Genomic DNA, 25,032 nt, shown 5'->3' with positions numbered 1-25,032 from the left:
TAAATGGCATATGAAGAGAAATTGGGTATTGGCTACAATATCTCCTCATTCATGCTTAGAGCTATGAAAATACAAAAAAAAACGTGAATTATTACTCACACAGCACATTCATCCTGACCCCCTAAACCATTTCTGTGGAGAAATTGAGCCTCACAGCTACATAATATGGAAATTGAGGCCTGGGAGTAAAAAAAAACTTCTTAACAAAAAGGGGAAATGGGTGATAGTGAAATAATTTAATGAAGTATGCAGAAGTAAATGTGCCAATTAATAGCTAGAGTATGTCACGTTTTCCCGGCATGGAGATTCAGCTCCAAATCTTGTTAAGGGTTTGAGTTTCTTTAGATAATAAATGGATCAAGCTAAGTTATATTCAGCTCAAGGCTCTGACCTTGGAGCAGTACAGTAGGGGGATTGAAGATGGATAAGTAGGCTAAGGAAGGACACTGAGGATGCTCTACAGTAGGATTTGTTTATAGAGCCTGTCCGATTCTCATATTGGTTGTCTTTGATCATTCTGGAGAAGCTGCTGGGTGGACATCATCTCAACACATAGCTGCCAATGGCAAGGACAATACAGACATTAGCCTGCACTGAATTCATGCATGAACACTGTGGTCTAACAGCAGTTCAGAGAGGAAAGCCATAGAGGGATACGATTATTTTCTCCAATAATGCTCAGATTATTTGTATTTATGGTAAGGATCATCTGGAAATACATAACAGGAGAGTGCCTCAGGTATGAACTACACAATCTAAGTATATTTATGTATATCCTGTTTATTTCTTATATCCAAGACTTCACTACACCTCTGCATCACTAAAGGAATAATAGAAAGCTGTCAGCTAGACATCTGGATAGGTTTATCACAAACCTTGTTGCATTGAACACGATGTGAGAACATTATGTAATGAACAAAAGCCGCTATGGCTTTTTAAGAAATAACTTAAGTCTAAGAGAGAATTGATTGTGAATGGTGATGCTTCTTTTTAATGTAAACTTGGCAAATGCACACTGAAACCATACAATGGTCTTATAGAAGATGTGCTGCTCAGCTTACCCATAGAACACAACAGACAAGCTGTTTACAAAGAAAGTAAGCAATGACTTTCCAGTTGTTGGGTGGGTGTGTAGAACTAAACAGATTAATAAACGCAGCATTTTCCTGAGAAACGTGTCACTCGTGGTTGAATAGAATAGAGGGTGGATAAGAAGCACAGTTTGAAATGGGGACAGCATACACACAGACTTATAAATCAAAATCCACATTTGGAGAAGACAAAGCTTTGCTGATAATAAAGAGTTGGATTTTCCTTGAGGGCTTAATTAAACCCTTAGAATCAAAATGCTATTATCAGTCCCCAACCCTGCACTGCAATTGACAGCATGGCCACTTGTCTTATGAGTCACCAACCATTAGGGCCCTCTGATATTTGTTAGGTAACAATATATCAACATCACTGCAACGTTGATGAGACATAAACGTGTTTCTCTGAGGGGCTATATGGCATGATACGCACCCAGTAGTTATGTCTAGCCTATATAGGGAATAGGGTGCCATTTGGGATGTAATCTATGATTTAAAGTAGGTGGTTACACACCAGTGCTCAGTCTGAAAGAAAAGGATCATGCTTCTGGACACTAGGCAGAGTGACCCATGCGGGTGGTTCTTCCCACATAATGACATCTTTTGAGGCTGCAGACTTCTAAATGATAAAAACAGGTGCTGAGCAGGTAGTTGCTATGCAACAATCAGGTGCGAAGCTAGCAGCAGCAGCCAGGTGGGCTTCAGCAGAAAGGAGTGAGCACACACAGAGGTGGTTATTAGAGACCTCGGAACACTGTGGGGAACTCTAAAAGGCTGCTGGAACCACAGGTAGGACGGAGACTTTTCCAGTTTAATAGGCAACCTGCAGCTTGGGCTTGTCTGGTGAAAGAGAGTCGAGCATAGTGGTTCTCTAAATTGTTTCAAATTCAGAGTTGTAGACTTGAGTCCAGAGCGCTATTGTAATGCACAATACTGTATTGATTGCTTCTTTTCACATCCATTGTGTCAAAGAAAGAACATTCTGTCCGGCCAGGCAAAAAGAAATACACATTTTCTTATTGTAAAACATAAATATAAAGGAGAAAATGAGGCACAAAGATTAAATAGATTGGAGTTGATTGAACTGTTTCATGACAAATTGATGCTATTTGAGCATGCTGTTATAAATACATTTGAAAGTGAGATTGCCATTGCCATCTATGACACCGGTTTATCTCTGAAATAATTCTATCCACAGATAATAAGAGCATATTCTCGCTTCGGTATTTGGAGTTGAGATTGGTTGAGCAAAGAGGGGAACAGTGGGCTGAAACAAATCTACCTCCCTCACCACCGCAGTGGAGGCTGGTAAGGGAGGATGGAATGTAATGAATGGTACCCTTACCACCACCTTCCCTTAATCACCACCACTCCCTCCTCTCTATCCCCAATCCCTGGAGTTTAATTAGGCTCTCTAAGCTCTGTCTGAATAATGCAACACCTGAGCACACCTGAATGTCTCTGCTCAAACAGACAGAACGAGAGAGAGAGAAAAAGAAAGAGGGACAAAGAGAGAGGGGGTGGAGGGGGAGAGATGATTTGCATTTTGCGCAGTACTTCCTGGTAAGCCTGCACTCCAAAGCTATGGTATAGAAGAAAATAACATAGATATTTGTCCACAGATGGGAACATTATAGATTGTATGTCTACAATAATTTACATTCAATAACTGGGTTTACGTCTTTTTTTCTTAAGTGTATGACCATTTGAAATGTGCTTGAAATGCAATGACAAATACTTTACAAGACTACCATCTAGTGGTGTTTTTACACATTTACAGCTGGTCAATTATCCTTCTCCAGGAGGAGAGGGATGTGGAAGCGCGAATGAGCAAGGCGGGGGCTAAGGAAATTATATGGGCACTGGTGGTGCAGAGCTGGCAGGAGCAGTGGAACAGCAACACTAAGGACAGGTATCTATTCCCTGTTCAAAGTCGGGGAGGATGGTATGAAGGGACAGAAGAGAGGAGGCCATTTTTATAAGGCTACGGGTGGGACACAGCCGGTTTAATAAGTCATTATATGTGATAGAAAAGCGTCCAGCAGGAAGGTGTGATTACCGCAAGACATTGGAGGGGTGGGTATAATTTGTGGAACGTTCCAACAGGAATCCGTTCCAAAAACGTCTTAAAGTACAAGGTTGCCAACAAACGCATACAATGTAACATGATCAATTCACCTAACGTTTGCTAAATAACTATCGAGTAGGCATCAACTCACCACGTAGCTTATTCTTAATGTTTGTCAATAGGTTACCAGAGTGAGGACAGACATTTTTCGGAATAAACATGGTGAGTGAAAAACGTTATTAATTAGCCCACTCCCAACCCGGTTTCGTATTATGCCACTATACGACTTTGTATGCGTTATTTGTGGGCAACCTTGTTATTTACGAAGTTTTTGGATCAGATTCCTGTTGGAACGTTCCAAAAATTATACCTACCAACATTGGAACATGTGCTGATACAGTGTGGGCAGTATGATAGGGAGAGAGACTGAGAATAGGGGAGAATGGGATCCAGTAATTGAGTAGCATACTGAGTTGAACATAGTTAGATACAATCACAAATATGTTGTTATATTTTTTAAAGAGAAACGTAGCTGGCAGATAGGATTCAGTTCCTCCCAGTACAGTGGGTGGCGCTAATGCACCATAACGTTGGATGCCAACTGCTGTATTGACCACGTGACATTTGAAGATGGCTGCCTGCGTGGAGAAAAAAATGAATTCAGGTACGTGTCACTATCTCTGGATAACGCAAATAATTAACCCATATGACTCTATAAGAGGTATATATGAACGCAATTTCCTATTTAAGAAATACATAATTTAATACACGTTAACCCTTCAATATTGCTAAAGAACTAGCCAGCTGTTCAACTTGTTAGCTAGTTGAGCTAGCTATACCTAAAGTTACCTGTAAAATGCAATTCTGACAAGTTATTTTTCAGGATTTACTCATACGGTATAATGACTTTGGTACAAATAAAGTAGCTAAGTAATGTGTATAATGTGTTGGAGTCAGTTATTCACAATGTGATATTGTGCTTGTACTCATTGGGGCCGATTCAGACTTAAGAACTTTACGCCTTTTCCTTTTCCTACGCACTTCTCAGTATTTAGTATTCAGACTTACCTTATTCAGTCCCATAACGTGCTCTGCAGTTGTGGCTACCCAAAATATTTTCTTGTGGAGTTTTCATTCAATAGGATTTTCAATACATTATCTTAAAGCCATCCCGTTTAAATACGGTGTACGTTTTGGTTTTTTAGCTCGAATTCTGTCAACAGACTAGAATATCGAGAACGTGGTTCAGAATATTAAGGATCAAATAAAGAAATCCATCAAAATATATGTATATTCCTCTGTTTCAGCTACAATTGGTAAATTTGAAAGGGGTACACATAATCTCTGAATGTCTCCCCTATGTGGAAGCTGGGTAGTAAATTGCAACAGCACTAGGCTGCATTCAAAAGACATTTGCCCGTAACGTGGCGGAGACTCACGCTTGAGCATTTTACTTTCGGTTTTGGTCCACCAGCTTTAAACGGTTGTAAAAATGTTATTGAAAATATTCACATCGATTTTAATGGTACAGGGATTACTTTTCACGATTCAGTATTTGATTTCTCACAATTTCAGTTTGAGTTAACTGTAGAATTTAACAACCAGGAAATGAGTGGGCTGCTTAACCCGATTTCCACTAGATAACTCGGCCACAAAATACAATATAATGCAAAAATATATATAATCCTATGTGTAGCTCCTTTAAAAATAGTCTGATTTTGTAGATTATTTAGATTTAGTAAGTAACGTTATTTATGAATCAAAAGTTCTACAACCCATGTTGGAATATTAGCGTACATAGAATTATAATGGTGAGAAAAGTGTACAAATAGTAGGCTATACCCTCATTTATTGCCGGCAGTAACCATGGAACTGTGTGATGACGGGCAAAGTATTGCGCCATGAGTCGGGTTCTGTTACTGCTTGGTCTGCGTTCCGCTCCATAACGATTTAAAAAGCCTACATGTCTTTCAAAAACATATATTATCAACTGTTACTAATCCTCAGCAACAACCGCACGGCCGTGACTGTGTTTACAGAGGAAGCAAATTAAGGTAAACGAAACGATGTAATTAAATGGAATGATAATTTAGGTTATACCAACTGAAGGGAACTAAAAGTAAATTGACAGTTGAATGTGTGGTTATTAGGCCTACTGACGGTCGATACTGATAGTGGCTAATATTTAACATGATAGAAATGGTAAACGGCTAAGTCTGGGTAGCCTGAAATTAAGACATTCTAGGGTGCCCACCCTGCTAGTTAAAAGGCTGTACAATTTAAATTCTGCATAATGGCACAGCATTTCAAACTGTACTATGGTAAAGTTGATATGCTTCAGTTAGCCATATGACTGGTTTCACATTTGTCTCCAGCGATTTATAAGGTAAAATAGATCTAAAACAAGTGTCATTTATATTTATTATTCCCTTATCCAGATGGATTACTCATTTAACTAGCTCTTATCAAGTTGTAAATTTAAAGTGCATGGAGAATGGTGGTGTTTTTATTGGGGAAAAATAAAGTAGATGCTTTATCCACTTGGAACTGGCAGGTTCACTAGACCTTATTCGTGTTTTCTTTGCGCATAAATGTGGAATTATTAGGGAATTAAGTCAAGGTCAGAATACAGCGTATCTGTAGACACCTCCACCACACCTTCATATATTCTATCTCCACCCCAAATGAATAGCAGGTGAATAGCATGCTGTTCTCATGCTTAAATTCAAGATCAGAATATGCATAGAGAGAGGTGCATACAAAGTGAATTACGTTCCAGTAACTTTTTTTGTTGTCATATTGCTTAGTTTTAATGCTCCATTTTTGAGAAGGGGTGAGAATCATATCAAGTGATGTTTAATAAGAGCATGTTTCACTCTCCCCTCAGATGAACAGGAGTGGATACTGGAGCCTCTGTGTTTCCCTGAGCAGCCTGCTACAGACATCGGCACCAACTCATCCTCTCATCATGACATGGAGGTGGTGACCTGTGTGCTCTGCTCTCACTCCGCCCCTTTGTCAGAGAAGGACCGCCTCCTAAAGCACCTAGTACTGGTGCACAAGCTGGTCATCGCTGATGTCAAACTCATCGCTGACTTTCCTAAGTATGTATCAGAGATACTATATTTGTGGATATTTGAGTATACAAAACCATTATTTTCATGACATAGACTGACCAGTTGAAAGCTATGATCCCTTATTGATGTAACTTGTTAAATCCACTTCAATCAGTGTAGATGAAGGGGAGGAGACAGGTTAAAGAAGAATTTTTAAGCCTTTAGACATTGAGCCATGGATTGTGTATGTGCCATTCAGAGGGTGAATGGCAAGACTAAATATTTTAGTGCCTTTGAACTGGGTATGGTAGTAGGTTCCAGGTGCACCGATTTGTGTCAAGAACTGCAGCGCTGCTTGGCTTTTCACACGCTCAACCGTTTCCCATGTGTATCAAGAATGGTCCACCACCCATAGGACATCCAGCCAACCTTGTACAACTGTGGGAAATATTGGAGTCAACATGGGCCAGCATCCCTGTGAAACACTTTCGGCAGCCATGTGTGGGCCTTGGAGGGCACTGGGGAGTCAGGTCCAGCCAATCAGAATAAGTTAATTTTTTCCCCACAAGCTTTATTACAGAAAGAAATACACCCCCCGGATGATCCCGTAGGTGAAGAAGCCAGATGTGGAGGTCGTGGTCTGCGGTTTTCTAAAATAATGTTGGAGGCAGCTTATGGTAGAGAAATTAACATTTAAATTATTTGTCAACAGCTCTGGTTGACATTCCTGCAGTCATTATGCCAATTGCATGATCCCTCAACTTGAGACATCTGTGGCATTGTGTTGTGACACAACTGCACATTTTAAAGTGGCCTTTTATTGTCCACAGCACAAGGTGCACCTGTGTAATGATCATGCTGTTTAATCAGCTTCTTGATATGCCACACCTGTCAGGTGGATGAATTATCTTGACAAAGGAGAAATGCTCACTAACAGGGATGTAAACAAATTTGTGCACAAAATGAGAGCAATAATCTTTGTGGGTATGGGACATTTCTGAGATGTTTTATTTCAGCTCATGAAACATGGGATCAAATCAAATCAAATCAAATTTTATTTGTCACATACACATGGTTAGCAGATGTTAATGCGAGTGTAGCGAAATGCTTGTGCTTCTAGTTCTGACAATGCAGTAATAACGAGCAAGTAATCTAACTAACAATTCCAAAAAAAACTACTGTCATACACAGTGTAAGGGGATAAAGAATATGTACATAAGGATATATGAATGAGTGATGGTACAGAGCAGCATAGGCAAGATACAGTAGATGATATCGAGTACAGTATATACATGTGAGATAAGTATGTAAACCAAGTGGCATAGTTAAAGTGGCTAGTGATACATGTATTACATAAGGATGCAGTCGATGATATAGAGTACAGTATCAACGTATGCATATGAGATGAACAATGTAGGGTAAGTAACATTATATAAGGTAGCATTGTTTAAAGTGGCTAGTGATATATTTACATCATTTCCCATCGATTCCCATGATTAAAGTGGCTGGAGTAGAGTCAGTGTCATTGACAGTGTGTTGGCAGTAGCCACTCAATGTTAGTGGTGGCTGTTTAACAGTCTGATGGCCTTGAGATAGAAGCTGTTTTTCAGTCTCTCGGTCCCAGCTTTGATGCACCTGTACTGACCTCGCCTTCTGGATGGCAGCGGGGTGAACAGGCAGTGGCTCGGGTGGTTGATGTCCTTGATGATCTTTATGGCCTTCCTGTAGCATCGGGTGGTGTAGGTGTCCTGGAGGGCAGGTAGTTTGCCCCCGGTGATGCGTTGTGCAGACCTCACTACCCTCTGGAGAGCCTTACGGTTGAGGGCGGTGCAGTTGCCATACCAGGCGGTGATACAGCCCGCCAGGATGCTCTCGATTGTGCATCTGTAGAAGTTTGTGAGTGCTTTTGGTGACAAGCCGAATTTCTTCAGCCTCCTGAGGTTGAAGAGGCGCTGCTGCGCCTTCCTCACGATGCTGTCTGTGTGAGTGGACCAATTCAGTTTGTCTGTGATGTGTATGCCGAGGAACTTAAAACTTGCTACCCTCTCCACTACTGTTCCATCGATGTGGATGGGGGTGTTCCCTCTGCTGTTTCCTGAAGTCCACAATCATCTCCTTAGTTTTGTTGACGTTGAGTGTGAGGTTATTTTCCTGACACCACACTCCGAGGGCCCTCACCTCCTCCCTGTAGGCCGTCTCGTCGTTGTTGGTAATCAAGCCTACCACTGTTGTGTCGTCCGCAAACTTGATGATTGAGTTGGAGGCGTGCATGGCCACGCAGTCGTGGGTGAACAGGGAGTACAGGAGAGGGCTCAGAACGCACCCTTGTGGGGCCCCAGTGTTGAGGATCAGCGGGGAGGAGATGTTGTTGCCTACCCTCACCACCTGGGGGCGGCCCGTCAGGAAGTCCAGTACCCAGTTGCACAGGGCGGGGGTCGAGACCCAGGGTCTCGAGCTTGATGACGAGCTTGGAGGGTACTATGGTGTTGAATGCCGAGCTGTAGTCGATGAACAGCATTCTCACATAGGTATTCCTCTTGTCCAGATGGGTTAGGGCAGTGTGCAGTGTGGTTGAGATTGCATCGTCTGTGGACCTATTTGGGCGGTAAGCAAATTGGAGTGGGTCAAGGGTGTCAGGTAGGGTGGAGGTGATATGGTCCTTGACTAGTCTCTCAACACTTTATGTTGCGTTTTGTATTTTTGTGTTGCGTTTTGTATTTTTGTTCAGTGTATAAAATATATTTTCTACGGTATGTAGCCTCTCTTCAGTCCTCCTGACCACATAACTAGAATGCATCTATTTCTATGGTCCTAATTATCAAGTTCCCTATCACAATTGCGGCACAGGTTTGATGATGTTTGATCTATACAAACAGTTATAAAACGGTAATAGCCGTCATGAAAACTGGGATAAATCACATGGAGAGATTGTCAATCGTGGCTGGCTACTTTTTGTGTACAGTTCCCTCCCTCTTCTCCAGAGGAAATGTATCACATACTGCCTGTCTCACACAAAATATTAATTGTGTTCTACTGTGTCCATTTCTTTCAGATACATGGAATACTGGAAGAACAGAATCTCTGAGCAACCCATCACAGATTTCTGCAGTGTGATCAAGACTAACTCACAGGGCCCTGTTGGTAAGTAGTATTAATTTACTATAGATAGCCTGAATGTTCACAATATCGCTGCTTCTACTTTACCCTGTTCTTGCATTATATTATTAAATATACCCTCTTTATGTGCTTTTCAGAAAAACAGGAGCACTACTTCCTTCTGTGCGATGTCCTGCCAGAGGACAGGGTCCTCAGAGAACATCTACAACAGAAACGACTGGTGAGTTACATTTGAGTCATTTAGCAGACGTTCTTATCCAGAGGAAGTTACAGGATCAATTAGGGTTAAGTGCCTTGCTTGACAGATTTTTCACCTAGTCGGTGCTGGGGTTTGAACCAGCGACCTTTCAGTTACTGGCCCAACGATCTTAATCGCTATGTTATCTGACAAGTTTTCAGAACAAGCTCTATTTTATGTATACAATATACTGTATCTCCCTAGGCTAATATTCACAAAGCATCTTAGAGTAGGAGCGCTGAGCTTGGATCAGGTCTTCCCTGTCCGTAGAAACATTCTTATTATAATTTAAAAGACAAAACTGATCCTAAATCAGCACTTCTACCCTGAGACACTGACTTCCTACCTGGACTGCATAGTTTAATTTATGCTACTAACTCACACTGTGTTGGTCTACAGGAGGAGATCCTGGAGCAGCAGCAGAGGGAGAGGGATGACGACAGCTTCCAGCGCATCTGCATGTTCTGCAATGACGAGTTCAATGGGAACAGGTCGTCACTGCTCAACCACATGGCCAGGGAGCACTCGTTCAACGTGGGACTGCCTGACAACATAGTGTACTGCGTAGAGTTCCTTGACCACCTACAGAGCAAACTGGATAAGTAAGTTAGTTTTTGGAATGGATATCCTTTTTATGTTAATGTTTGTTTATGCGATTTTTATCATTTGAAAAGAAAATTGTCATCTGTAGCCATCTGTAATTCACTAATTGGTAACACTGTAGTAATGTTTTCCAGTACTTTTTGTTTTTCTGTGAAGGAGAGCGCTGCTGTAGTAACGTTTTCACTGTGAATGAGTGCTGGTTGGTGTCACACATTAGCATTACTCAACCAAACAATGTTTCACAGAGCTTTGAGTGTTTCATTGTTTTTTTGTTCCCAGTCTGCAGTGCCTGTATTGTGAGAAAACATTCAGAGACAAGACGACACTGAAGGATCACATGAGAAAGAAACAGCACCGCAGAATCAATGGCAACAACAGCGAGTATGACTGCTTCTACATTATCAACTACCTGGTACGCTCAGTGTTGTGTGAGAGTATAATTCATATAAATGCATATTGCCATATTTGACCTGAAAATATATTATTTTCACATTTAATTAAGGGTCATCAAATAATGATAAAGTGATAAAGACTGGTCTATTTTCCCTGTGACAGGAGCTGGGGAAAACATGGGAAGAGGTCCAATCTGAGGATGATCGGGAGATGGAGGATGAAGATGAGTAAGGATTGTCCTAGTGACACAGTCATTGTTGTTTGGGTTAGATTTGTAATCAGTGTTCTCTAGGATTGAATGGTATGCACCTTTGCAGTGTTGTATTTACCATTGAGGAAATGTCTGTCTGTCCTCTCTTCAGTGATTGGTCAGACTGGCAGGCTCACCCAGTGTGTGCTGTGTGCCTGTTCTGTGAGCAGCAGTCAGAGAGCATGGAGAAGATCTACACACACATGGAGGTAACAGTCCCCTTATGCAGTTGTTGAAAAATTCGGCCCATGAATTGCCAGTTTGGGAGCAGCTACTTCAATATGGTTCATGGATCTGTTTTTCTTCACCATGCATTTTCAGGAAACCCACGGATTTGATCTGCACAAGTTGAAGACCGAACTCAGTAAGTAATATTGCACAACTGCTATGCTTTGTTGTACAAAACCCACCATAAAAACAAACACATACACCCATCCAAATGAATGGGCATACCAGTCTTTCCCATACTAGGGCTACATTTACAGGCAGCTGAGTTACATTTTTCCTCTAATTGGTCTTTTGACCAATCGGATCAGCTCTTTTGCCAATAATTAGGCAAAGGACCAGAATTTGGTTGTGTGTGTATAAATGCAGCCTAAGTGGCCTGATAAGCATGTCTTCTCCCAGATCTGCGGTTCTACCAGCAGGTCAAACTGGTAAACTACATCAGACGAGAGATCCACCAGTGCCGTTGCTACGGTTGCCAGGAAAAGTTTGGGTCCAAACCTGAGGTTATACGTCATGTAATGGAGGCAGGTCACGTGATGCAGCTACCCGAGACGTCAACCTGGGACCAACCACAGTAAGTTTGGAGCTCTCGTAAGTGATGTGCATGGAAAATGTATTGTTTACTTGTAATATTGTTAACTAAAACCATATTAATAACAAGACTATTGTTTTACTACAGTTTAAATGTGATGTGTTATTGGAGTGCTGAATGAATGGTATTGTCAATTGCTCAGCTCTCCATCTGGTGGCTATTGTGACTGTTTCTGATGTCTAAATGCCAGTCATTACAGCTCATTCTCCAATCCAGGTATTACTTCCCCACCTATGAGAACGACGCCCTCCTCTGTGCCTTGTCGGACAGTGACAGTGAATCGGAACACACAGGCCCTTGGAGAGACGTCCCTGTCATAGCTGAGGACATCTCTAACCTGAAAGTCCTGAAGCAGACCAGCGTCCTCAGCCACCTTCTGAAGAACACAGACAGCTCTAGTTAAAAAGCTGTATGGATGGACCAATGATGTTATAAACACAGTGGAGGATGCTCAGAGGAGAACGGCTCATAGAGGAACACCGTGCTTCGCTGTATCTCCAACAAGACGGTGATGCCCATCAGACACTGTGCACTTAGCAGACCAGCACACATGTGCAGAAATGAACATGGCCTGTTTCACAAGAATTTCCTGAGCCTGGACTACATTTATGTATGATTTAATGTCATACTTGGTACAAATCACCATGTACAACATACCTGCAGGTGGATTTGTTTCATATAGTATGATTGCTGACAAACGTGACCTCTGCAGAGATGTGACAATTGCTAAATGTAAATAAACATTATGAATATACTATAACTGATGATTCCCTCTCGTTTAGCTTGCTTATACAATAGTTGAAAGAATGGCAGGTAGCCTAGTGGTTAGTGTTGGACTAGTAACCGAAAGGTTGCAAGATCGAATCCCCGAGCTGACATGGTAAAAATCCGTTCTGACCCTGAACAAGGCAGTTAATCCACTGTTCCTAGGCAGTCATTGAAAATATGGATTTGTTCTGAACTTACTTGCCTAGTTAAATAAATAAAAACACAACACTACATTTTCTAAAAACCCTGAGCTGCAGTAAAGTAAAAAACAGTGCAGATTAAATTGGAATCTGTCTGTTACTTAATAGAGAGGGGATGGACTTCCATTTTCTAGTGCTTTTTGTCAACCTTGGTGGTCTTGACATGAATAATGTGTTGTGTGGCTTTGTCCAGAACCACCTGCCGTACAGTCGACCCCCCCCCCCCAAACTGCAAAGTACTCTGTCTCCACCACGTCGTTCACATCAGGACTCACATTCAAACACATCACTGAAACAGACAAACGCAGAAGTAACACATTTTGGATAAGTAATACGTTCAGTTAAAATACATCACATTATCAATCATAAGCAATTCATCCTGTCAAGACATTTCAATATTCATATTTGGAAATGTGGGTGTCCAGATTATTTTCAGTATTTTAGAGGTAAACATTACCTTAGCATCTCTACTGATACATGGCTGAAGCAGGTGTGTAAATTTAAATGTCACATGCAGCGTGTTACATTTCAGGGCACTGAACCTAAGCACAGAGAATACCTTCTGTAAGTCATGGTCCTCTCAAATGCACAAAAAAATGTATAACAATTGTCACAGAGTTCCAGAAGGCATGCCTAATCAAGCCAAGCTCAATGATTTCAAAGAAAAGATCTGCCCCTCACATCAGTGTGAGAGCTACCTGTCCCAGGGACGTCAAGGATTTGTTGATGTCTGCGGTCTCGACCAGTCTGTCGTTTGGCTTCTGTCTTGGCGATGAGCTCGGACCCCGCCAAGTCACACAGGGTCGGGGTATTGTGAGACGACACACTCTGTACCCTCCAGTCAGGGTGAGCAACAGGTGGCCCGAGAGTTGAAGAGGGAGAGGCTCTTCCTAGCAATGGGTTCACAACCATACTGGTATTGACATGACTTGGCCTATCTTTTTTTGTTGTTGGTTGAGCCAATCTTTCTATTATTTTCTCCATTTCCATCACGTTCAGAATGCCGTCCTCGGTCTTCAACTCGACGTGGGTCAGCCCAGACACAGAGATGGACTTCCCCTAGGTCCATATCTCTAATGAACTGGTGGGACTTTGACCGGAGATCATTTAGGTCAGGGTTTCCCAAATCCGGTCCTGGGGCCCCTCAGTACACGTTTTGTTAAGTGTCCTAGCGCTACACAGCTGATTTAAATAATCAAAGCTTGATTATGAGTTGGTTATTTGAATCACCTGTGTAGTGTTAGTGCAAAAACCTAAATGTGCACCCAGGGTGGACCCCAGGACCGAGTTAGGGAATCGCTGATATAGGCTGTCATTGTTGATTTCCAACGTGTGTAAGTCGTCCTAGAGCTTGTCTGACCATAGGCTAGAATGCAGACTACTGTATATCCATCCGCACAAGACCTTACTATGGGCAGGGTCCCTTCAAATACTTCCTCCTGCATGGAGAGACAAATTGAGAGGGCACACCGGCACAAAATCTAATGCCATCACAAAAACAACTGTTCTAATCCTCAATCCTTAATCGGGGATGGGCTCGTGGTAATGGCTGGAATGGTATCAAACATCAAAAACATGGTTTACATGTGTTTGATGCCATTCCATTTGCTCCGTTCCAGACATTACGAGCTGTCCTCCCCTCAGCAGTCTTCTGTGGTCCTAATCCATTGGGTTCTGTTTCAATTAATTTCACCTACCTGTGAGGTGCTGAAGGGTTAGACTTTATCAAAGAGGAACTTGTTCTTGGTTCCCTTGTTGTTGACCAGATGCGCCTGGTCTGAGTATCCCCCAGGAGCTTCAGCAGCTTGTTGTAGAGGGCCTACTTGTAGAGCAGGGATGGGTTGTGGGGGCCACAGAAAAATCTGAACTCATCATTGGGGGGGGACAAAACATTTTTAGCGCCCCTCTTTTAACAGTATACTTAGGGTCATTGTCCTGCTGGAAGACTGAAACAGGTTTCCCTCAAGAATTTCCCTGTATTTAGCACCATCCATCAATTCTGAACAGTTTCCCAGTCCCTGCTGATAAAAAACATCCCCACAGCATGATGCTGCTACCACCATGCTTCACTGTGGGGATGAGGTTCACGGGGTAATGAGAGGTGTTGGGTTTGCACCAGACATAGCATTTTCCTTGATGGCCAAAATGCTCGATTTTATTCTCATCTGACCAGAGTACCTTCTTCCATATGTTTGGAGAGTCTCTCACATACCTTTTGGAAAACAACAAAAGTGTTTGCTTATATTTTTCTTTAAACAATGGCTTTTTTTCTGGCCACTCTTCCGTAAAGCCCAGCTCTGTGAAGTGTATGGCTTAAAGTGGTCCCATGGACAGATACTCCAATCTCCGCTGTGGAGTTTTGCAAGTCCTTCAGGGTTAGTTTGTGTGGGTGGCCCTCTCTTGGCAGGTTTGCTGTGGTGCCATATTCTTTCCATTTATTAATAATGGATTTAATGGTGCTCCATGGGATTTTCAACATTTCAGATATTTTTTTATAACCAAACCCTGATCTGTACTTCTCCACAACTTTGTCCTTGACATTTCGGAGAGCTCCTTGGTCTTCATGGTGCTGCTTGCTTGGTGGTGCCCCTTGCTTAGTGGTGTTGCAGACTCTAGGGCCTTTCAGAACAGGTGTACAGTTGTGGCCAAAAGTTTTGAGAATGACACAAATATTAATTTCCACAAAGTTTGCTGCGTCATTGTCTTTAGATATTTTTGTCAGATGTTACTATGGAATAGTGATGTATAATTACAAGCGTTTCATACGTGTCAAAGGCTTTTATTGACAATTACATGAAGTTGATGCACAGAGTCAATCTTTGCAGTGTTGCCCCCTCTTTTTCAAGATTTCTGCAATCCGCCCTGGTATGCTGTCAATTAACTTCTGGGCCACATCCTGACTGATGGCAGCCCATTCTTGCATAATCAATGCTTGAAGTTTGTCAGAATATGTGGGTTTTTGTTTGTCCACCCGCCTCTTGAGGATTGACCACACGTTCTCAATAGGATTAAGGTCTGGGGAGTTTCCTGGTCATGGACCCAAAATATAGATGTTTTGCTCCCCGAACCACTTAGTTATCACTTTTGCCTTATGGCAAGGTGCTCCATCATGCTGGAAAAGGAATTGTTCATCACCAAACTGTTCTTGGACGGTTGGGAGAAGTTGCTCTCGGGATGTGTTGGTACCATTCTTTATTCATGGCTGTGTTCTTAGGCAGAATTGTGAGTGAGCCCTCTCCCTTGGCTGAGAAGCAACCCCACACATGAATGGTCTCAGGATGCTTTACTGTTGGCATGACACAGGACTGATGGTAGCGCTCACCTTGTCTTCTCCGGGACAAGCCTTTTTCTGGATGCCCCAAACAACCGGAAAGGGGATTCATCAGAGAAAATTACTTTACCCCAGTCCTCAGCAGTCCAATCCCTGTTCCTTTTGCAGAATATGAGTCTGTCCCTGATGTTTTTCCTGGAGAGAAGTGGCTTCTTTGCTGCCCTTCTTGGCACCAGGCCATCCTCCAAAAGTCTTCCCGTCACTGTGTGTGCAGATGCACTCACACCTGCCTACTGCCATTCCTGAGCAAGCTCTGTACTGGTGGTGCCCCGATCCAGCAGCTGAATCAACTTTAGGAGACAGTCCTGGCGCTTGCTGGACTTTCTTGGGCGTCCTGAAGCCTTCTTCACGACAAATGAACCGCTCTCCTTGAAGTTCTTGATGATCCGATAAATGGTTGATTTAGGTGTAATCTTTCTGGCAGCAATATCCTTGCCTGTGAAGCCCTTTTTGTACAAAGCAATGATGCCGGCACGTGTTTGCTTCCAGGTAACCATGGTTGACAGAGGAAGAACAATGATTCCAAGCACCACCCTCCTTTTGAAGCTTCCAGTCTGTTATTCGAACTCAATCAGCATGACAGAGGGATCTCCAGCCTTATCCTCGTCAACACTCACACCTGTGTTAACGAGAGAATCAGTGACATGTCAGCTGGTCCTTTTGTGGCAGGGCTGAAATGCAGTGGAATTTTTGGGGGGGGATTCAGTTCATTCTTCATAACATTCTGGAGTATATGCAAAAAAAACTGAGGCAGCAGACTTTGCTAAAAATAATTTTTGTGTCATTCTCAACTTTTGGCCACAACTGTATATACTGAGATCATGTGACAAATTAGGTGACAATTCGATTGCACACAGGTGGACCTTAACTAATTATGTGACTTCTGAAGGTAATTGGTTCAACCGGATCTTATTTAGGGGCTTCCGAGCAAAGGGGGTGAATACATATGCGTGCACCACTTTCCATTTTTTTTTTTTTTTTAAACAAGTCATTTTTTTCACTTCACCAATTTGGACTATGTCCATTACATGAAATCCAAATAATATCAATTTAAACTACAGGTTGTAATGCAAGAAAATAGGAAAAACACCAAAGGGATGAACACTTTTGCAAGGCACTGAATGCGAGTCCCCGATTTGAAAAACACTGCATTAAGTTTGTTCCAAATCTGTAAACTCCGTCAATATCTAGCCTAATGTTCTCTGATAGGTGGTTGGCTGCATTAGACTAATTGACACTTAATGATCTTATGAAGAGATTACAGCAAAGTGGAATAGACAGGCACACAAGCAGAGCGCATAATTTGTCCATATATCAATTAAAAACACTGAAATCTCCATTTTTATTGCATAGTTGAGAATTCTGTCAATGCTTAAGATTAAAACATTTCCATACACACAGTTGATTAGGCTAAGCTTGCATATCTAAATCACTGTATATGATAAACCCCAGAATACAATCACGCATGAATGCAAGATCACATCCTACATTGGGTCCATATTCCTCCAGGTAGTGCAATCAGTATAGGTACAGTAACAACCCTCAGACTCCCTGAAGTAATTGTGGTAGATACCAGATGTCCCAAAAGCAGTACAAACAAAGTTATTCATACAAAATAAATGAATAGCAGATGTGAAACAGCAGTGATAGGGAAAGGGGGATACCTAGTCAGTTGTACAATTGAATGCATTCAACTGAAATTGTCTTCCGCATTTAACCCAACACCTCTGAATCCGAGAGGTGTGGAGTGCTGCCTTAATCGACATCCACGTCTTCGGCGCCCGGGTAACAGTGGGTTAACTGCCTTGCTCAGTGGCAGAACGACAGATTTTTACCTTGTCAGCTCTGGGATTCGATCCAGCAACCTTTCAATACTCTTCAAAGCTTTGACATAAAGTAGTTAACTAAAAGCTGAATATACAAATAGGCCTAGATGTATGGAAACGCATGGATAGCAATCAAATATGAAAGTATCGAATTAGAAATCCACATTCCACTCTTGAAAATAAATGAAATAACTATTATCGTAATACAATATCTTAGTAACCTGATATCCTTTTTTAAACAGGGACAAAAGGCCATTTGTGAAAAATATCAGATTTACAAAGCTGGATGGGGGCATGCATTGGTCATAATAGATGAATGGTGCAATCAGTGTAACCACTGCAACTTTTTGTTGTTTGAAAATCCAATCTGGGAGAGTGACAATATGATACCACTTCACTACAGCAGCAGGGCTTCTCAGCCTGAAATTGTGATAAACAGGGAAAAAGAGGTATACATTTAAATTAGAATTTTTAGAGCGATTGAATTTCGAGAAAAGTTTTTAAAAGGTGGGAATAAGCCGGTACAACTGGAGTTCAGAGAACGGTACAACTACCCCAATAAACCCACCAAAAGACTAGAAATGAAATGATTTAAAACAAAACTCTAATCAAATCAAATAACCACCACTAATGAATCTATAGAATGACTTAAGGAATAGCCAAACAATAATTTGGGAAAGAAATATGTAGTACTACATCAAAATATCATAGTACATCAAAATCAGGAACCTCATATCAGTAACTTAGTACTTTAGCACACATAAGCAAAACATATAGCTCACACACACACACTATCTGTAACTGTCTAGTTAGTCATTAAAGGGAAACCTTGGGATTTCAGGTATGCTAGCAGATACCCATAGACATCCACTCATTGTGCTAACGCTAGTGACCTCTAACTTCCTTCATACTTGACACAGAGACATGATATCTACTAGTTCATCTGACTCTGGGGAAGTAGATAAAGAGCCTCAATGCCAAACACCCGAAGTATCCTTTTAAGATTTCACAATCAACAGCTGCCTCCACTGAGGGTCCTAAAAACTCAGCGATTAATATCACGCAACCAATCAATCAATTACAAAAACTGATTTAGAAAACATTTCTGTACGGTAAAAAACATGTAAATACAAAGTGAAGAAGCCTTAGACAGTATGATTCTTACAGAGGTGAATTTCTAAGATTTGACCAACTTGAATCCTTGGCCAGTGTCTAGTATGGCTGGGGGAAACCAGTTGAGTTTGACCCTTTTGAGGCACCGTAGGCAGACACTGCATAGCCAAAGCAGGTTCAGCCCCCCACACCAGAGCGCTAACTGGACCACGGGGTAGGTCATCCTGGGGAAGTACATCCTCCAGTGTTGAGTGACATCACTTTCTGTGGGCAGGTGCAGTGTGTAATCACTCCAGTGCTTAGAGATGCCGTAGGCAGCGGTGACAGTCCTTCCCCTCTCTGACCACTGGACGGTGCTGTCTGCATTGCAGTTGTACTCCACCCACTGAGAGGTGAAGTCCCCAAGCTGGGGGGTGTCCTGGAGCTCAATATCCGTGGCTCGGGCTAGCTGGGCCCCCTGCACCGCCACATAAAGCCCCCCCACCTTCCTTACCTCCTTCACCCAGGGTAGGGAGTTCTCACTGTCCAGGACCAGGATGAGGCGGGAGCAGGAGTCATTGTTCTTCTCCCTCCACCATTCCAGGATCTTATCCAGTTGAAGGGTGCCCCCCCCTGACAGACAACCACAGCACAGGGCAGAGTTAGAGAGCAGTGGAATGCTGTGGTGGATAGTACTTTATTTTGTGGTTTCAGTACCATAAAAGAATGTGCTACAGAGAGTGAGTTAAAGTAACTGAGCTTCACAGAATGACAAAACTTCTAAGTGATTGGTACCTGCTAGTGCCCACTCCCCGCTGCGGTGGGTATGCCCACTGTAGAACACCACATAGGTGTCGTGGCGAGGCCCATCGGCTGTGCAGAGCTCCATGAAGGCTTTGAGCTTCACCTGTAGGGCTTCCAGAGTCACCCCGCTGGTGGAGTAGTCGCAGCCGAACGTCTCGATCATGTGGTGGGAGAAGAAATTCTGTATACTGTTCAACATGCCCGTGGAATGCATGTTCAACATATGTACCTGGTCTGGAGGTAACAGAGTGGGCTGCCCATCAGGACTGCAAGGGAGAGAGGAGTGAGGATGATTGCAGTAAGGGTAAGTTAAATTAAAGACTGTACAAAAGTATGTGCCCGTGTGTTGAGTAAGTATAGTATAGTTTGTACTGTACAGTGCCTTCAGAAAGTATTCATACCCCTTGACTTGTTACACATTGTTGTGTTACAGCCTGAATTCAAAATGGATTAAATATTATTTTCCCCTTACCCATCTACACAATACCCCATGACAAAGTGAAAAAAATGTTTAGAGATTTTTGAAAAAGTATTGACAATTAAATACAATAGTATTTAGTATCTCATTTATATAAGTATTCACACACTTGAGTTAGAATCACCTTTGGCAGTGATTACAGCTGTGAGTCTTTCTGGGTAAGTCTCTAAGAGCTTTGCACACCTGGATTCTACAATATTTGCACATTATTATTTTTCTAATTCTTCCAAGCTCTGTCAAGTTGGTTGTTGATCATTGCTAGACAGCCATTTTCAATACGATTTAAGTCAAAACTGTAACTAGGTCACTTGGGAACATTTGATGTCGTCTTGGTAAAGCATCTCCAGCGTATATTTGGCCTTGTGTTTTAGGTTATTGTCTTGCTGAAAGGTGAATTGGTCTCTCCGTGTCTGTTGGAAAGCAGATTGAGCTAGGTTTTCCTCTAGAATTTTGCCTGTGCTTAGCTCTATTACGTTTATTTTTTATCCTGAAAAACTCCCCAGTCCTTAATGATTACAAGCATACCCATAACCAATGTGCCCTCTAATATGTGGTGTTCAATGCAGGCCTACATTGCATGAGACTTTTAGAAAACATTTTTAGATTATGAAGGGCTTGACATTAATTAATGATCTTTTACTTGATCTGTAACACCATGGGCCAAATATGTGACTGTAAATTGCATTGTGAGATGCAAGAAACCACTTTACAAAATATAATGAATTATTATTACCATACAGAGAATTAGATCATGTAGGCTACCCCTCTACCTATTTGCATAATCAAGCCTGTCTCAAAATACAACACTGCCCCTTGAATTATAACAAGCTTTTTTTTCCCTCTCACCTTACTGGCTTTACAACAACAGCTTGAAATGTAGCCTACCCATTTTGTGCTCTTGTAGGAAACAGTAACTCCCCATTGCTGACCTATACTTATCTATAACTGGGCTAATAACTCACACCTAGCAAAGAATATCAACAAATGTGCACATGCGCAGCTCTGCACTCTGATCTGAATAGCGCATTCACTCGCTGATTAAAAGACCGCTTGTGGGCTACACCTGACGATAGAATTCTCTGGCTCTGCCTACAACAAATTTGCAGACTTAATCCTGCAAAGTTAGATTTGGTTTGGTCTGTTGCATTGAAAAGGGGCAGATTTGAAGTTGATTCCATCACAGAAAAAAACTTTGATCTATATAGTGCAAACTAGTTGTGCAAACTCAGTAGTTTCATCTCTTGCGTCTCTGCGCGGCATGGCATTTCTTCTGCGTGTCCTGGAGGAAGTGTGCGGCTGCGCAAACGCACAGTTTAGAGGGAATATATCCCAAAACATGATGCAGCCACTATTATGCTTGAAAATATTGAGTGGTACTCAGTAACATGTTGTATTGGATTTGCCCCAAACATAACACTTTGTATTCAGAACATAAAGTTAATTTATTTGCCACATTTCTTGCAGTATTACTTTAGTGCTTTGTTGCAAACAGGATGCATGTTTTGGAATATTTTTATTCTGTACTGGCTTCCTTCTTTTCACTCTGTCATATAGGTTAGTATTGTTGAGTAACTACAATGTTGTTGATCCATCCTCAGTTTTCTCCTATCAGAGCCATTAAACTCTGTAACTGTAAGCTGAGTTAGGAAAGACACCTGTATCTTCGTAGTGACTGGGTGTATTGATACACCATCCAAAGTGTAATTAATTACTTCACCATGCTCAAAAGGATATTCAATATCTGCTTTTTCTTTTACCCATCTACCAATAGGTGTCCTTCTTTGCAAGGCATTGGAAAACCTCCCTGGTCTTTGTGGTTGAAATTCACTGCTCGACGGAGGGACCTTACAATTATGTGTTGGGTACATATATTGGGTAGTCATTCAAAAGTCATATTAAATACTATTATTGCACACAGAGTAAGTCCATGCAACTTATTATGTGATTTGTTAACAAATGTTTAACTCCTGGACTTAAGGCTTGCCATAACAAAGGGGTTGAATACTTATCGACTCAAGACATTTCAGCTTTTCGTTTGTAATTCATTTGTAAATATTTAAAATAAAACTTTGACATTATGACGGTATTGTGTACAGGCCAGTGACATAAAATCTCAATTTAATCCATTTTAAAGTCAGGCTGTAACATGAAAATGTGGAAAAGGTCAAGGGGTGTGAATACTTTCTGAAGGCACTGTATATATTTGGGTGTCAACTATCCATACATTCCTACCTGCAATAGTTGGTGGGGATGACCACTGCATACCCCACACATGTGCCGCCTAGGCAGTTCCCCAGCTCATAGAAGAGGCCGTGGAACAGAGACTCCAGAGCCAGGACCAGCAGGAGCATACTCATAAAGATACTGCTGGAGGACTGAGACACAGACAGACACAATGGGTCACATTCACACACTAACCAAATAAGGAGGACTATGAAGTTGAGAAGATGGCTCTGAATATCTATGACCTCAAAAACTATGGGAAAGTGTCCAATCTCAATTTATTTTACGCCAGTTAACATAGCTTATCAATAAAACAGACTAAGTTATATGAGCCATTAATGTATAACATTGCTGATCTGGACTGAATAACAGTGCTATATCAATGACTGGAGACATACCTGCCATGATAAAGCAGCCAAGATGACAGTGGACACCAGACTGAAGAGCACCAGGCGTTCAGAGATGAGACAGAAGTGTCTGACTCCTTTAGAGGCCATAACCTTGTCTAGGCAGCTGCTCCCGGCTCCCTGGGCCAGACACACCCTCTGGCAGTCACTAAGCTTGGTGTGGAAGCCCCACAGAGTGATGATGAACACCACGTGACAGATGGCCCAGAACACCCCACTCAGCATGAAGCCCGGAATCATCAGGTACCACCGGTCCAGGTCCACCAGCTTCAGGGCTGCCAGGATCCAGAAGCCCACCTGGGAACAAGGACCACAATGCAAGTAAGTCTACTGTTGACTATGTGTTTTTATCCTCAATTATTTTGTGTGTGCATCATTGTACTCACATGGCTGGGGAAAATCTATATGCATTTTAAATGTGTCAAATAAAATGAATTCAAATCACCTCCGCCAGCAGCAAAGGCAGGAGGGACAGCCTGCGCCACAGCCCCCTCCAGGCAAGGTAGGGCAGCCAGCGCTCGGTCACCGACAGCCCACTGAAGTACACATCCAGCAAGGGGTCGCAGATCAGCTGGCTGAAGAAACATGCCAGGGCGAAGGGGTTGGTGGTGATGCCCAGAGCCTTGAAGAACAGCACCGCAGTGATGATGGAGAAGCAGACCAGGTTGGGCAGGGCCAGGAGAGCCTTCATGCGCAGGGCCACCATCAGAGTAGCCAGGGCCACCACCAGCACCACTACGCTCATGGACTTCTGGATGAATAAGACAGTACTGGCGATGGCAAAGCCTGCTAGCTCCAGGGCCTCTGCTGAGGTGAGGAAGGCAGGGCGGTACCTGGTGCAGCCACACATCCTCTCCAGCAGAGCCCACAGTGTCCTCAAGACAACACTGGCCAGCAGGAGGTAGTTGGTGGCTTGCTCTTTGATGTTGCTCTCCAGAGTGGAGTTGTTGAGGAAACACAGGAGGCCAAGCAGGAAGCCAAACCACAGGTGGAGGAGGCTCAGGCTGACTCTTTCCATGCTGAAGTAATAGTACAGTATGCTTGCTATACCGAGGACAAACAGGGCCAGAACAAATATGATGAGGATCATGGGTTCCTCAGTCTTCTCCCATCGCACATAGAGCCCCAGGCAGAGAGCCACAAGCAGGTTCAGACCAGACAGGTAGCCAAGACATCTGACAGAGGACCACATGTTGACCTCTCCGTTGACCTCCTCCAGTCTGGTCATCGCTGCATGCAGACAGTGACTGACACAGTACCGTAAGCGAAACATTTTGATATGTAAGAGTAGCTAACAGTTTGTTACAGCTGGTAACGTTATTAGTTAAGAGTTCAGAGGCAATTAAAACCTTTCCAAGAAGCAAACTTAGCTAGCTAGATTGCAAGACCATGGCGAAAGAAATGTCACTCACTAGCTAGCCACCTTGAACTAACAGCAAACTTTGAGCTAGTGATAGGTCGTCTAAGCTAGCTAACGTTAGCTAGAAGTTACTAGCTAGTTAGCTAGCTACATGGTTTTTGCTAGTTAGCTAGCTACATGATTTGCCGGTAGCTAGCTTGCAGTTGTACGACTGGCAGATGGTACGCTTGATTACATGGTCCGTTTGCTGTTTCTCTTCTTTCGTATGTAAATAGATACGTCTCATACAAATCTAGCTAGCCCAAATTTATTTATTTTACTTGAAGAAGCAGGAGACAAAAATACTTATTTTCCACTTCGAAAACTTTTCGGTCAAATGACTGCCGCCATCAAACTAGAACGGCGACCCTACGTCACTACGGCAAGTCATTAGTACAAACAAAGTGGCGGAAAGTCGAAGTATGGAAATTCATAAAGTGTGATGACTAATCAATCAATCTAGACGTACTGTAAATGAGGCTCTTCCACTGAATATTACAAATACTTTATCAATATAGGTCAAAACATACTACACTTTGATATACGTATGCCCTAACTAGCATGATCAACACCTAGTAAGCAGATTGTAACGGGCTAATGTGATGCTCAATTAGCCGTTACAAGACAGGTAGTTTGGCGTAGCAGAGAATTTTAGACCAACCTTGGCCATACTATCTTCTTTAGAGTCACCCAAACATGTATCTTCTAGAATGTTGGTGTCCAGTTGCAGGTGGTTCCCTTGAATTTAGAAAATGTACCATTATTAAAATAAATACAAATGTTGTAATCCAACAATGCATATGCCACTATCTTGTCTACTTCATATCTTCTCATTGATTGAGACAGTTGAGTCCACCCAAAACTGCCGCTT

The 25,032-nt window shown here is 42.3% G+C and overlaps 2 protein-coding genes across 4 annotated transcripts; one reads left to right on the top strand and one right to left on the bottom strand.

The window, feature by feature from the left end:
• The first annotated feature begins 2,857 nt into the window (after window positions 1-2,857).
• Window positions 2,858-12,393, top strand: znf277 (zinc finger protein 277). 3 transcript variants are annotated; one of them, XM_024422024.2, is made up of 12 exons: window positions 2,858-3,000; window positions 3,679-3,877; window positions 6,044-6,260; window positions 9,265-9,353; window positions 9,467-9,549; window positions 9,967-10,169; window positions 10,450-10,582; window positions 10,726-10,790; window positions 10,926-11,022; window positions 11,135-11,177; window positions 11,441-11,615; window positions 11,850-12,393. In XM_024422024.2, the coding sequence occupies exons 2-12, from the start codon at window positions 3,787-3,789 to the stop codon at window positions 12,034-12,036; spliced, it is 1,383 nt and encodes a 460-aa protein (XP_024277792.1). In that variant the 5' UTR covers window positions 2,858-3,000; window positions 3,679-3,786; the 3' UTR covers window positions 12,037-12,393. The 3 variants fall into 3 exon arrangements, with proteins under 3 accessions (XP_024277792.1, XP_024277794.1, XP_042157656.1); XM_024422026.2 differs by having other exon boundaries at window positions 2,862-3,000; window positions 3,679-3,820; XM_042301722.1 differs by lacking the exon at window positions 2,858-3,000 and having other exon boundaries at window positions 3,212-3,877.
• A 4,853-nt stretch (window positions 12,394-17,246) lies between these two features.
• On the bottom strand, window positions 17,247-24,561 carry tmem168b (transmembrane protein 168b). The gene is made up of 5 exons (XM_024422028.2): window positions 23,208-24,561; window positions 22,754-23,059; window positions 22,365-22,507; window positions 19,646-19,920; window positions 17,247-19,483 (listed from the first exon to the last, which is right to left on the bottom strand). Exons 1-5 carry the CDS (start codon window positions 24,033-24,035, stop codon window positions 18,936-18,938), a joined length of 2,100 nt encoding a protein of 699 aa, XP_024277796.1. The 5' UTR covers window positions 24,036-24,561; the 3' UTR covers window positions 17,247-18,935.
• Window positions 24,562-25,032: the final 471 nt, after the last annotated feature.

This window comes from Oncorhynchus tshawytscha, linkage group LG19, assembly GCF_018296145.1.
Source record: "Oncorhynchus tshawytscha isolate Ot180627B linkage group LG19, Otsh_v2.0, whole genome shotgun sequence".
In the NCBI taxonomy this organism is placed as follows: Eukaryota; Metazoa; Chordata; class Actinopteri; order Salmoniformes; family Salmonidae; genus Oncorhynchus; species Oncorhynchus tshawytscha.
The sequence above is the reverse complement of the archived record's forward strand: the minus strand, read 5'-3'. Positions and strand labels throughout refer to the sequence as shown.